Source organism: Pollachius pollachius, assembly GCF_949987615.1.
Source record: "Pollachius pollachius genome assembly, chromosome: 8".
Taxonomy (NCBI): Eukaryota; Metazoa; Chordata; class Actinopteri; order Gadiformes; family Gadidae; genus Pollachius; species Pollachius pollachius.
This window is the reverse complement of record NC_136941.1, coordinates 11,205,045-11,219,552: the sequence shown is the minus strand read 5'-3', so window position 1 is coordinate 11,219,552 and position 14,508 is coordinate 11,205,045. Positions and strand designations below refer to the sequence as shown.

Genomic DNA, 14,508 nt, shown 5'->3' with positions numbered 1-14,508 from the left:
TCTGGGGTCTGTCCTGTCCTGGGGAATGTGAGAGGCTGACATGCTAGGGTCAACTCCCTCCCTTGTGATGGTAAAGGCACAGTTTGACCTGTTTGACGGCGCTTGCCTGTCAGTGATGGGCGGCTCTTTTCCGAGAATCGGTTCCTTCAGGTTGAAACATGTGAATTTGTCATACCTTTCGAATTTTTATGCTTTTGCAAAACTACGTAAATTTCTATGTTGTAGTCTATGACACCTCTGTATAGTACACGTTTGACAGATGGTGCTGCCCCCCACCCCCCCCCCCCCCGTGCTAGAAAGCATTACCAGTTATTATAGTTTGCATCAATAATGATAAACTCATTATTCTAACGCATTGATGTGACTTGTATGGAGGTAGGCTATGTAAGCTCAATATGATGGTACACAAATCATTTCCGCAACATCGTATAGAGCAAAAAGAACAACAGATCGTTGGTCAAATGTCGCTGTCACTGAGCATTTGAGTACTTCTATTCTTCATTGTCCATTCATACCGTCCTGTTGTATTTAATCCACCAGGATACATGGTTGGGTGTGTATGTATTTGTGTGTGATTGTGTTTGACCACACAAACAGGCGTGTGTGTTTGTGCATGACGTTGTGTGGGCGCTTGCCACTGACTGACTGACTGCATCTTTATGTGTGTGTGTGTGTTTGCATGCGAGAGCTACTCTAATTCTAACAGTGTATGGGGGTTGTGTATGGGTCTAAGGACCTCCAAGATCGTTTGACGCTCTAAAAGTGATTTTAAAACATTGTTTCGAGCATTGGGATCATTGTTTCGATAGTTCCCATGTCTTGCTCCTGCTTCAGGTTCATGTGGTTAAACGTGTGTTTCTGCGACACAGTTTTATTATTATCGCCTAAACTCTGGATTATTGGAAGACTGTCGGTTGTCCAAATGGTCCACTGTGTCGACCATCTGCACGGTTCCCCTTCCCTGCTGCTGAAGCCCCAATGTGACGGGTCTTAGGAAGGGTTTGTGTCACAGCCTTTACCTGTCATTAATCAGCCAGCCTGATCAAGGGCTCCTTATCTGGCGGCCGGCGTAAACAAAGGCAGGAGCGGGGGGGGGGGTTGACTACCTTAACTGTGAAACCACGTTATTTATTTTCAATGCGATCTCTTTCTGGCTGCGGGGGGAAGGGTACCTTAAAACAATGTTGCCCCCCGCTTCCTCATCCTCCGCTAATGTTAACGCCACAAACGCTAACGATAAGATAAAGCCCCAAGACTTGATATCATTAACCTGCCCCCTCCACCTGCCGCCCCCCACCACCTCCAGGTCCACAGCAGGCCTTTCGGTTCCCAGAGCTGTCAACTCCGTGACGTGGCGGGGGTCCCGCCAACACTTGCCCGGGCGGAGGTGTTTACATAGGCAGGGACTTGGGGAAACGCGGTAAACGGCTACAGCGTGTTCTGTTGACTCTATAGGATCATTTACGGCTCGACACTAGCAGCTACCATGAACAGGGTGGGCGGAAAAACAACAACGCTTCCTGAACAAACGTGTGCTAAAGGAATGCCACAAATGTATTTTACAGTTGTTTCTGATCAGGACACACGTCCACCTGCTTTTGAGGATGTGTTTTGTTGCAGTAATTAACGTGAGATACACTTTTAAAGCTTGAACATGGATTTCCATGAAGGCACCATAAGGCTCATCCCTGATGAATTCAACTTTTATTTCAAAGAAAAGTCCAAAGGTTTTTTTTTTGTCTAAAAATTCCTCTACTTGAAAGTACTACTTGGACAACTGTTGACGGTCACAACAAGGCCTTCCTCCTTGGGCTTATTGGCTTCAGAAGAACAACGATGCCTTGGGGACTTCTGAAAATGTTCATGGTTTCCTCCCATTGCTTTTGGTTTTGTTTACTGTAGAAGACTCCATAATCCCACCTTACCCCATTGCCACCACAGCTAGCTGGTGTCTGTTCTGCAATTGGGCAATAGTTGCAATGAGCAAGGGGGGATGGCAGGGGGGGCAGTGCTTTGGTAAGAAATCATAAGCTGGGCGACAGACAAGAGAATAGGAAATAGCAAGGGGATCTCCACAGTACCAGGATGTGTGCCCCCAAGCCCCCCCCCCCCCCAAGCTGTCGCTCTACAACTCCGCCTCCGTTTATGGAAATTGGCCGCGCTTTTCTTTTTTCTTCCCCCTCTCTTCCTCCCTACTACTAAGTGTGACCCCACCTCCGTTTTCCTGTCCCAACACAATAAGGCCTGGCTCCTCCAGGTTGCTATGACATTGAGCCAGTGTCGGTGTGCAATGCAGGCTGTTTGAACTGGGAGGACGTAATCCATGGCCGTCGTGTCCTTAAAAAAAAGAAAGCAAGAGAAAACCCAGGATCGAGAGCATCGACAGAAACCCAGCCGAGCACGCCAGTCAGTGGGACACTATCCAAAGCTCGGTGTTAGGAGACCCTTCTGAATGGACGTCTAGGCTCTGGCTGTTTTTGCGGTTACAACTCCCCTCCCTGGCTGTGCGTTGGTGTCCACACCGTGACCCCGGCAGTATTGAAGCCGGTGCGGGCCGGTTCTGAGAGGGGCCGGCGGCTGGATGCCTCACGGGCTGTACTCTCTGAGTCTGCTTGAGGGATTAGGATGGTGTTTGAGATGCGTCTAGCTTCATTGGTGAGTAGCATGATGGCTGATCTGTTGCTCTATTCTCTGTTGCTCTAATTAAGTTAAGGAATGACCAGGACGCCTTTTTCCTTTTCATTGTATAATATTTGTGCAAGATTTTTATCTATCTTTTTATCAGTCATCTTTAGTCATCTTTGTTGTGTTCTCAATTTTGCACACAAGTTTATATTTGAAATGCAATTTTTTCTTTTTTTTATTTCTTAGATTTTGCTTAAACTGCTAGAAGCCATACCGCAATACTCTGCATAAAAACTGTATTTATCCTCAAGGGGCAATCCTGGAAGCAGGTTTGGTAAATACATGATGGAAAACCAGTGGCCACGGTACCGTATAGAGCAGGGAAAATACATGAGCATGGCCGTGAATGTGCCATTGGTCAACAGTAATTCCTCTACTTCCCTTTCCAGTGTTGAGTTATCAGCCGCACCAGCTCCACTGGGAAGCCAAGCAGAGTCTGAGTGTTTCCTAGCACCTGTCGGATTTCCCCAGAAAAATCCCTGATTTAATTTCTGCTGACCAAGGCATCTAAATATGGAACTCCAAACACTTGATGTTGATGAATGAATGACTTGGGGGGGAACATCTCTTCACGCGAGTCTTCATTACCAGTCCCCTCCTTTTTAAAAACAAAATAGTTGTTGTAATTGAAGGTATCACGACGAATGGTAACTTTGAGCTACTTCAGTTAATAGCTCCCATCATAGTCGAAGCTCATCATGTACAACTCTAATGAGTCTGCAACATGCAGCCCACGTAATGCCTTCTTCAAACCAAACAAAAGAGCCACACTTGGCGGTTGCATCAGATGTGTGTATCCGCTACACGGCCGTGTTCCCAATAACATCTTACACAGATTGCATCGGGGAGGGCACTTTGAATCTTAATTGTAGACTTGTAGGGTTCTGAAGGGTAGGTTGCCCCGTGTCTGCTGAGCAGAGCATTCTTCAGCACTGCCACGCACCACGTCGTCAAACCACAACAACTGCTTCCTCAGATACCGCCACGCCACCCGCTTGTTTGCTTTGCCACCGCTCCTAAAGTAAGAGTGTGTGTGTAGGGGAGGGTGTGTGATGCCGTACTGACAGGGGAACAATGGAGGTGACCACACAATGCTCAGACCCCTGGCCCTCCTTGGGCCCAACCCTACGTCTGTGTCTCTGTGTCTCTCTCTCTGTCTGTCTCTCTGTCTGCCTCTCTCTCTCGCTCTTTCTCTCACTTGCTCTCTATCTCTCTCTCTCACTCTCGCCCGCTCACTCTCTTGCTCTCTCTCTCGCTCTCGCTCTCTCTTGCTCTCTGGGCAGTTTCTTGTTGTGATGTTACGGGTATTCCCTAAGACAGGAAGAAGGCATTCCTTCTTTCCTTCCTGCAGTGGAAAGACGGTCCGTTCAGAGCCTTTAACGGTCCTGCTGATGTCACCTCCTTGTAGAATCCGCCCCTCTTCCCAAAGCCGGTTTCCTGTTGATTCCGTCTGTGCACACTTCCCTCATCGTCTCTGGAAGGCGCTTGACGTCATCGCGCGGACCCCCGGTCGCATTACCACCTCACTGTCCTCTTTCGCTTTCCTTTCTCCATGTCTTTGTTTGTGACACGCGTTAACGTATCCTCCCCCCCCGTGCCATGCAGGGTCATCAGGCCCGACGGAGGAAGAACATCACCGAGTTCCTGGGAGACTCCAACATCCCGTCTCCGGACTCCCTGAGCCAGATGGGCACGCCGCTGCCCGGCGTGGGGGCAGGGCCCGACAACTGGAAGAACCGCGCTGCAAGCCGTTTCAGCGGCTTCTTCAGCTCCACCGCCGGGGCCGCCGCCTTCGGCAAGGTACGGACCAAGAACACGCCCCTCGACATGGGGCAGGGGGTTCAATTCCCATGCCCCATGCTCGGTACTGTAAGAGTTTAATGAAAGTGTCCGCCTCAAGGCATGTGTGTGTTATGGCAGGGTATTGATTGTGTTCTGAAGTATTGAGAACATTGTAGTAGGCGGTGGTGGTGTTGGTGGTGTAATGCCCATACAAACCAACCAACTGTCCATTAGAGGCAGGCAGCGGTTGAAGTGTGTGGGGGGAGGCTTCCCCTGCACACTCTGACCTACAAACTCCACATTTCTGTCCTGTATTAGGATTCTTTTTTAAGTCTATACAGAAGGTGATTGATGTTCAATTGATCTAGTCCCTGTAGTCTGTTGATAGTCAGTTAATGCAGAAAAAACTAACTACAATTAAAACGAAAAAACACACACAAAATAGCAACACACACACACAAACACACACAAACAAAGGGCCGGCGACACAGGAACACACGCACGCCCACACACACCCTATTGTCTTTGCAAGGCCTGAGGTCACATCCTGCACAGTAGCAGATGTTTGACTCTGAGCGTATCTGTCAGTCACCTGTCAGGGAGCGGTTCATCTCCCCTCACTCTGCCCAGCACCTCTAACCCCTTCCCCCTAACTCCCCGCCATAACGAAACCCCGGCCCTGCTCCAATCACACAAGGGCCTTTTAAAGAAAGACAACCTCGTCTTTAAACACTCGGCACAAGATGACATCACCGTTTTCGGTTTAATCCCGGGCGATGATCCAGATCTGTCGTGGTGCTCAGGCATCACCCCTGACAACCCGAGCGGTGCCCTCCATTGTTCTGAGGTCTCAACCCACAGAGCTCATTTTCATAACTACATAAGAGTGGGCCGACAGCAGGCCACGGAGAGGTGGAGTGTACTCAGGGGCTGGCGCCCGCGAGCAGAGGGGATATGCTAACGCGCGTGTCCTCCCCTACAGTTTGAATAGGAACAATGGTGTCCCTCCCACTGTAAGAATAGTGGTGTCTTCTTCTTGCTGTCATGCTGTTGGGTTTTTAATTGGCTCTAATTCAGCTGAACGCTGAACTTCTGTTGAGTTGAACGTTGGCCATATAGCGCGGTAATCGACTAATATTTCTATATTTTTCTTTTGTCCTTCTTCCCTTGTTTCTTTCTCACACTTTCTCCCTCAATTGCTTTCTTTAATTCATTTTTGATCTCCTTTTCCATTTATTTTTGTTATCCTTCTGGCTCTCCTTTCTTCTTTCCCTTCCCTCCTTCTTTCTCTATTCCTCTCCTTTGTCCTCTCCTTCTCTCCCTCCCTCTCCCCCCCACGGTAGGAGCTTGACCGCGGGGAGCAGCTCCAGAACAAGCTACACTCCTACATGCTGTTCGGCCTGCCCAAGGTGCCGCAGCAGCTTGCCTTCCACCAGGACGCCTGGGGGGAGGGGGCAGACGAGGAGACCAACCTGGCCCTGGAGGACAGCTGGCAGACCCTGCTGGACAGCCCCGAGGTAGACCCACACACACTCGCGCTCTCACACACACTCGCACTCTCACACTCACTCGCACTCTCACACACACTCGCGCTATCACACACACTCGCGCTCTCACACACACTCGCACTCTCACACACACTCGCACTATCACACACACTCGCACTATCACACACACTCGCACTCTCACACACACTCGCACTCTCACACTCACTGACACTCTCACACACACTCGCACTCTCACACTCACTGACACTCTCACACACACTCGCACTCTCACACTCACTGACACTCTCACACTCACTGACACTCTCACACACACTGACACTCTCACACTCACTCGCACTCTCACACACACTCACTCTCTCACATTCATTCACACTCTCACACAAACACACACTCTCTCACATTCTCACACTCATTCACTCTCTCACACTCTCACTCACTCTCTCTCTCTGACTCACTCACTCACCTCCACACACCTACACACACGCACGCGCACACTCACACACACCATGTCGATGAATGGGTCCAGTCTCTCATGCTGAAGTGTACTGAGCCCCCTCTGAAGGGAAGTACTAGCTCAGAAGTATGGATGTCATCATAATACGTAGTTTCGACTTACTCTTAAATTAAACCTTGACTCTCTCTTAAATTAAACCTTGACTCCCGTTTGACCTGCCTGGTCTTTTGATTGTTTATGGCAAATCCAGTGTGACTCAAGAGTCCAGGTGCTCAGGCTGATGGACGGTTTATGGCAGCTGTTATCGATTTACCCTGTGATAAACTGTCTGTGAATCGTCTGCTCTGGAACAAAGACACCCTGTTTTTTGTGTGTGTGTGTGTGTGTGTGTGTGTGTGTGTGTGTGTGTGTGTGTGTGTGTGTGTGTGTGTGTGTGTGTGTGTGTGTGTGTGTGTGTGTGTGTGTGTGTCTGTGCTAGCTCATGTCAGTGGCGGAATCTATGTCAATTCTCTGGTGTGTGTGTGTGTGTGTGTGTGTGTGTGTGTGTGTAAGAGTTGCTGTACTATGGTATTGAGGATCATGGGTGTCCTACAAGCTGTCCCTCTGATTAGTTTGATCCTGAGTGGCCATTGTCCTGCTATTGAGTGTGTTTATCAGCTTGTGCTAATAATGGGCCACAATGTGTTCACAACTCCTGCCTGTAAACCACACAGTATGTGATATATAGCCCACTCTGATAAGGCACATACCTCACTGTCTGGTTTTATGATGCGATGCACATGTGTAACTTATTGTGCGTGTGTGTGTGTGGCTGCAGGTGCTGACAAGGCGACAGTTCCACCAGCAGGAGGCGATCTGGGAGCTGCTTCAGACCGAGGCCACGTACATCAAGAAGCTCAGAGTCATCACCGATGTAAGTCAGGGTTCAGCGAGGACAGCGTCTGCACGCACTCCAGAGAAAACTGTAGAAGGCCAGACGTAGAGGCAGGTCACATGTTGATGCATGATTTTTTGAGTCACGCCGCACTACCTCGTTAACTGACTAACCTGGCCTTGACTCCCCCCCACCCCCCTCCCAGTAGGCAAGGTCTCAAATGGAAAGGTTCGATTTTTCCAGCGTTCGATAACTTTCGGTGACCTGGGATTCCTGGCAGGATTGTGTCTGTGTGACGGTCGGGAAGAATGAGATCATACCCTTCATGCACTTCAGCCATGCTGAATTGTCGAGACACTAATGAAAGGTCCAAACCTTAGTGAACCGTCCAGATCCTATTGACTTCTGGTTGGATCTGTTCTTGGGACATGGTGATCTTTGTTTTTGTTATGCACTTATTATTCATGTTGATCTTCTCTCTCTCTCTCTCTCTCTCTCTCTCTCTCTCTCTGTGTCTCTGTGTCTCTCTCTGTGTCTCTGTGTCTCTCTCTGTGTCTCTGTCTCTGTCTCTCTCTCTCTCTCTCTCTCTCTCTCTCTCTCTCTCTCTCTCTCTCTCTCGCTCTGTCTCTCGCCCCGGGCAGCTGTTCCTGAGCGGCCTCCTCAACCTGCAGGAGAGCGGCCTGCTGACGGAGGTGGACCCCACCAAGATGTTCAGCAACATCCAGGACCTGGTGCGCCTGCACACGGCCCTGTGGGGCCAGGTGATGCTGCCCGCCCTGGAGCAGGCGCGGCAGGCCCGGGCCCTGCTGGACCCCGCGGCCCTCCACCACGGCTTCACCACGGTGAGTGGAGCCGGGGCCCCGACATTGTTACCGCCGTCCGGCGATTGTGTACACGGACACGTGGGTTGTTCGTCGTCCCGGAGATGGAGGAGGGAGGAGACTTGTTTGACACACATTGGCTGATCAACCCTACAATGCAGAGCTGCACATCGATTGAATACTGGATATGATGTAAATGATCATATTTCGCGATGCCAAATGAATCAAAACAAATCCCAGTCTCGCGGCATTGTATTGCTGGTGACTCGTCGTCATCCTCATCTGATGAACTCCGTCATCGTCATCTCATCATCTCTCTTCTGTCATGTTGAAATCATCAGAGGCAACGCTATTATTTTCAGTAAAGAACCCTAACCCTCACAAGAGCATTATTATCAGTAAAGAACCCTAACCCTCACAACAGTAACACTAACACCAACAACAGTATTTATCGCCTGGCGTTTCTTGTGTCCAGTTTGGCTCAAGGTTCCAGCCCTACATCCGCTACTGCATGGAGGAGGAGGCCAGCATGGAGTACATGCGCACGCAGCACCGAGATAACGAGCTCTTCAGGACCTACGTCACGGTCAGTCCCTCACGCTCACACTCACTCTCTCGCTCTCTCTCTACTCCCCCCTTTACATTGAATAGGGCCACTCACTTGGCGTCAAACACTGGTCATTGCTAATTAGCTCAAATTGGCACACGCATAAGCCAGATCAGAAAGAGCGAAGGAAGTGTCTGTCGGTCTCTCTGTCTGGGGTTTTTGACTGCAGATTGTGTTCACTCTGTCTCTGTGTCCATCTTGACTGTGTGCGTCTGTCCTCTCTTCAGTGGGCAGAGACCAAGAAGCAATGTAACAGGCTGAAGCTGGCGGACATGCTGGCCAAGCCTCATCAGAGGCTGACCAAGTACCCCCTGCTGCTGAAGAGCATCCTGAAGAAGACGGACGACCCGGCCGCCCGCGACCTGGTCAGCAGCATGGTGAGCTGCACCCCCTACCCAGGGTCCATTGGGGGGGGGGGTATTCCCATGTCACTGGTTGAACAGAATAACACTGCATCGGGGCGGGATCCACTAGTGGTTAGGATGTGTGACGTCCAGCCCACAGCTACTGGGAACCAGAGCTTACCTTGCGTGGGCATCCAAGAGCAAGGTGCCCCCCCCCCCCCCTACCTGCCACCGGCATGCCCTGCGTCTGAGATGAAGTCGTTTTGAACCGAGGCTCTTGCGAGCGTAACCTGAGCTAAGGTGCACTGTTGTGTTTCCTCTTGATAGGTGGTCTCGGTGGAGTGCTTCATCAACAGCGTGGACTCCCAGATGCGCCAGCGGCAGGACAAGCAGAAGCTGGCCACCATGTCGGCCCGCATCGAGTCCTACGAGGCCGTGGAGGGCAGCAGCGAGGAGGTGGAGAAGGTCAGGACCTGTTCTGTGATCCACTCCCATCGCCCTCTCCTCTCTCAAGTGCATTAAGTTGGAAAGGATTCGTTTGCAGTTTGTTTTTTTTTGGAACATTGGACTGAAATTCCTCTCATAGGTCCTGAAAGACTTCAACCACTTCGACCTGATGGCGCCCATGAGGGGTACAACGCCAGACGAGACGCGGCAGCTCCACCTCGAGGGCGCGCTGAGAATGAAGGAGGGGAAAGACAGCCGGGTAGGAACAATACCTCCTGTGTTTTTGTAGAGCTGCGTTAAGAGAGCGGGTTTGAATTCGGGGGTTCTAAGGTGGTGCCTTTGTCCCGTTCTGCAGATGGAGGTGTACTGCTTCCTGTTCACCGACCTGCTGCTCATCACCAAGAGCGTGAAGCGGGTGGAGAAGGTGAAGGTCATCCGCCAGCCACTCCTCGTGCACAACGTGGTCTGCAAAGAGCTCAAAGACCCCGGTGAGGCCCTCTGCTGCATTACACACGCGCACGCCCTCACACACACACAAATACAAGTTTCCAAACACAAAAGAGCCTTTTAGACCCCGTCAGATCACACTACTTAAACTAAAGTTTGGCGAAAGTCTTTTATTTGCTTACATTTCTATTATTTGTTCAATAATCCTTCACCGTACTTCTGCCTTTTTTTAATCTTATTGTCTGGCATCTTTTACGCCTTTAATTTATTTCAGACTTTCACTGATAAATAACAATAAGTGTAAAAAACTAATGTCAGGTAAAGAACTCGACATGGACTCGGTTCAGTGTTTTTGCGGCTTTAACGCACTCTGTAAACCTACTCCCCACCTTTTACACATATTCCCTTTTGACCTGGGAATCAGGAAAGAAAGCCACTTTGGACCAACAGGGAAATGAGTCTACATGCAGGGTCCTATAAATATATCCAATGGTGTCATTTCCTCCTCCTGTCAACAGCGTCGACTCATGTTTCATTCATCTATTCCTGCAGGTTCGTTCATCCTCATCTACCTCAATGAGTTCAAGAACGCTGTCGCCGCCTACACGTTCCAAGCCAACAGCGCCGCCCAGGGGCGAAGTTGGGTCGATGCCATCTGCAATGTCCAGGTAAAAGGAAAAATCGTGATTTGGCGTCTATGTATCCATTATCTTATCTTATTCTATTCGTCAATATGGTAATACACTGGTTATTTTATTTGTATTAATGTTATTGTTTTATTGTGTTGTTGTAGTAGTAAACGATCAAATACTTGGACCCATTGACATCGATCTGCATTTTAATATTCTTTCTGAATTTTGAGGATCTCTATAATAATAGTGTTCTTTATAAGTTAGAATACACAATGCTGCTATGACGCCCCCCTGGGTCCATTACGCTAGTACCGAGAGTTACCAGGGGAGTGTGGTTCACGGCATGCGTGTGTGTGTGTGTGTGTGTACTGATGTGTCCTGGCCCGGTTGACCCTTTGTAGAACCAGCTCCAGAAGCTCCGGGCTGCAGAGCTGCTGCGGCTGCAGAGCTGCCCCCCCGTAGCTCCGGGGCCGGAGGAGGAGGAGGACGCCAGCAGCAACTCCCCCACCAGCTCCCCCTCGCTCCGACACACAGAACAGCTGAGCACCAGGTAACCCCCACACTCACACGCACACACTCTCTCTCACACGCCCAGCCGTGACCCATTTATGTTATTGAGTTGCGTCTCTATGGGTTACTATTTGTTTTGGGATTATATTGATGCAAATGTTGGTGTCTGGGTACAATTAATTTTCTCCTAAATTACTTTTTTAACATTTACTGATCGGCCCTGTACTGCACATGAACGCCCGTTAAGCCCGTCTATTGAACTCACAGACCCTCGTCTTCTGTCAGCCAATCGGACGGCTCGACGGAAACCCTGTCGGTGATGGACATCGAGGAGCTGGCCGAGCCCCCCACCCCCACCCCGGCCCTGGGCGGCCCCAGCAGGCCGCTGCAGGCCCCCGAGCTAGCGGGCCACCAGCGGTTCCACGGCAGCCTCCCCCAGGACCTCAACCGGGACCGGGGCCCGGGGGCCGACGGGCCGGAGCCCGACCCCCAGTGCCGCTCCCGCTCCATGGACAGCGCCTACGGGACCCTCTCCCCGGAGTCCCTCTTGAAGGAGCTGGGGGCCCGGCCCGGCCACAGCGAGGGCGAGGACACGGAGGAGGACGAGGGGGGGGAGCGGCGGGACGTCCCGGGTGGAGAGCGGCGGGGGCCGCGGGAGGAGGGGGACGGGGAGCGGTTTAAAACAGAGGTAGAGGAGGAGCCGCAGCATGAGGGGGAGGAGGAAGAGGAGGAGGGGGAGGAGGAGGAGGAGGAGGAGGAGGAGTCGACCTCGCTGGGCTCCCAGCTCTCCGTGGTCCAGGCCTCTAAACCGCGGAGGCGGCCTCACGTCCTGCCCCGCCTCCGCTGCCTGCAGCGGCCCCCCGCGCTCACCGTCTCCCGCTCGGAGGACAACCTCCTGCAGCGCTGCCACGACGCCGGCGGCAGCGGCCAGGAGCCCGCCACGCCCCGGGGCGCGCTCGGCAGCCCATCGGAACGCGGCCCGTCGGCCGGCGACGGCCCCCTGCCGTCGATGTTGCACAGCCAGAGCCTGACGGAGCTGGGCCACCACAACGGCATGGAGCTCCTGCTCCGGTCCGAGCCCGTGGCGTCCGGCGACGCACGGCCCCCCGCCGAGAAGGTGGACGCCACCCTGAAGCGAGCGGACGCCCGGAGGGCGGCGGCGGCGGCGGTGGCGGCGGCGGCGGCGCAGGCGGTCCAGCCGGACGACGAGGCGACACCGCCGTCGCTGGCGGTGGCGGTCGACGCCGTGGGAGAGACCTCCGTGAAGAGCAGGAAGTCGCCGGGCCCGCAGCACAAGAAGTTGACTGTGGCGCAGCTGTACCGGATACGCACCACCCTGGTCCTGAATTCCACCCTCACTGCGTCGTGAGTTTGCATTTCCTGGTTTATCTTCCTTCTCTCGTGCCTTAGGCCTTCTGCTCCAGTTCTTTTTTTAAATCACTCGTTTGTTGTGTCGCTCGGAACCAACCTAACCTTGTGTATTTTTCATTTTTCCTAGGGAGGTATAACCACTGTGGCGGATCAGCCTCTCGCGGGCCATGAATAAGGAGCAAACACTTGTTTTTGGGTCTCATGTGGCTGGACTGAAATTCCTATTGGCACAAAATGCACTCTCTCTCGCTGCCCTCTCCCTTCCAGTGTGGCCGTGGATAAGCCGTGGGACTCTCCTCACCGTTGACTTTGCTTTGGGACAAAAACAAACCCCCTCTTTTTTTTCTCCAGTTGCATTGGTTTCCTATAGTTTCTCTATTGGCACAGAGGGAGAGAGGAGAGTGAGACATTAACTGCTTTGCACTTTGTTTGATAAGTAGCATTTAAAGGGGCTGGATCCTTGATGTTGAACTGGGACCGGGGGTGGCGTACAAGACATGAAGGTGCTTCAGGCCCCATCGAGCGAGTTGGACAGGGGACGCGTGAATGAGTGAGAGAGCGGGAGAAAGAGAGAGAGAGAGAGAGAGAGAGAAGAAGAAGCCATGGTCTCTCTGCCTCATCCGGCTCCAAAGCCCAGCCCAGCCTGGGTAGGGCTACATGGGGCACGGGCTGGATAGTCAGCCAAAGCTCCCAGTCCACATACCTTTCACACAAGTCACAGGGAAAGGGCCACGCAGTTCCAAAAGTACCAAAGTACCGAATGGCACCCACCAATCGCTTTAGTATTTATACTGCTCCTCGGTCACTTTGAGAAAAGAGAGAATAAATTAATCTTGCACAATTATCTTTGTTAGGTAGAAGAATCACTAAGGGGTGAAATTATATTCAGAGTGACACAATGAATTTCAATCAAATTGTTTGCCGTTTTGTGTCTCCACTGTGTATGACTGTGTGTGTGTGTGTGTGTGTGTGTGTGTGTGTGTGCGCGCGCGTTTGTGTGTGTGCGAACGCATGAACGTGTGTGCGCACGCATGAGCGTGTGTGCGCGTGCGTGCATGTATGCATGGATGTGCGTTTGTATCAGTGAGTGAAAGATACAGTCCATTATTCCTGACTGAACCAAATGTATTTTGCATCTGTGAATTATTTGCTAGCATGCCCAAAATGATTTGGAGGCAGACTTGATAGCCAGTAGAAGCCAACCCAAGAGAATAACGGTCACAGCCACCAGATACACTATCTGTTTATGTCATGAGACGGCCACAAGATGCAAATCGGTCCGGTAATTAGTTACTGGAGTTTGATGATGAACTAATGACAAGTTGGTTTTGTATTAAGCACAGGGATGAAAATGAACCGTTGAATTGACTGAACACGTTAAAAGCGGTTCCATAGGCTTAATGGTGGTTTCTACTCTATTGCTCTGGAAGAATAGGACAACAGACAGATTAGTCCACCCCGATGAATTAACATTCTCACACACTGATGTTTAGCTTCTATAACCTGTTTCCAAAGGTTTCCCCAACCAAATAGGTTAACTTTGTTTACTTTTAGTTTGTCTATTTGAAATATTGTAATATTTATTATGCCTGCGCTATCTATAAATATCTATATCTATTCCTATGTCTTTATATAGATATAGATCTATATCTATATAGATATAGTTTTCCATAAGGATTTTTGTTTTTGTCTGTGTAGTCTTAATAATTGTTGTCTCGTTTTCTCGTCAGGCTATCATGTACTGCTATGAACCAAAATGATTTGTGGCCCCTTTCAGGAATGTCTCTTTAAGTGTCTTACAAAATAAAACAAAAATGCTAAAAATATGTACGTGGTAATCCTTGTTTGAATGTTTTAATCCGTTGTAATGGAGCAGGTTTGTGGGAGCTTGTGGTTTGGGTTCCCACAGGTCATTTTCATGCAGCCAAAACAAATGTCAAAAGAACACGTGTGTCAGCAGAGCGTGGATTAATACGTCATATGAAGACTGGGTTGGTGTGGACGCAATTGAACTGTTGAGTGAGAC

The 14,508-nt window shown here is 50.8% G+C and overlaps 1 protein-coding gene across 5 annotated transcripts in view; it reads left to right on the top strand.

Moving 5' to 3' along the window:
* Positions 1-14,278, top strand: part of plekhg5b (pleckstrin homology domain containing, family G (with RhoGef domain) member 5b) — a gene marked incomplete at its 3' end in the record, with an annotated part of 51,775 nt that extends 37,497 nt beyond the window's left edge. For 2 of the 5 annotated variants that reach the window (XM_079740689.1, XM_079740692.1), the window contains 13 exons: positions 4,291-4,485; positions 5,811-5,984; positions 7,247-7,342; positions 7,945-8,145; positions 8,600-8,710; positions 8,959-9,108; positions 9,403-9,540; positions 9,662-9,781; positions 9,878-10,010; positions 10,522-10,637; positions 11,003-11,151; positions 11,379-12,476; positions 12,610-14,278. In XM_079740689.1, the coding sequence (XP_079596815.1) occupies positions 4,291-4,485; positions 5,811-5,984; positions 7,247-7,342; positions 7,945-8,145; positions 8,600-8,710; positions 8,959-9,108; positions 9,403-9,540; positions 9,662-9,781; positions 9,878-10,010; positions 10,522-10,637; positions 11,003-11,151; positions 11,379-12,476; positions 12,610-12,619 (2,691 nt within the window). Of the gene's footprint in view, positions 1-4,290; positions 4,486-5,810; positions 5,985-7,246; positions 7,343-7,944; positions 8,146-8,599; positions 8,711-8,958; positions 9,109-9,402; positions 9,541-9,661; positions 9,782-9,877; positions 10,011-10,521; positions 10,638-11,002; positions 11,152-11,378; positions 12,481-12,609 lie in introns of those variants that run through there. The other 3 variants (XM_079740691.1, XM_079740693.1, XM_079740690.1) reach the window with 3 other exon arrangements.
* Between the last annotated feature and the right edge of the window lie 230 nt (positions 14,279-14,508).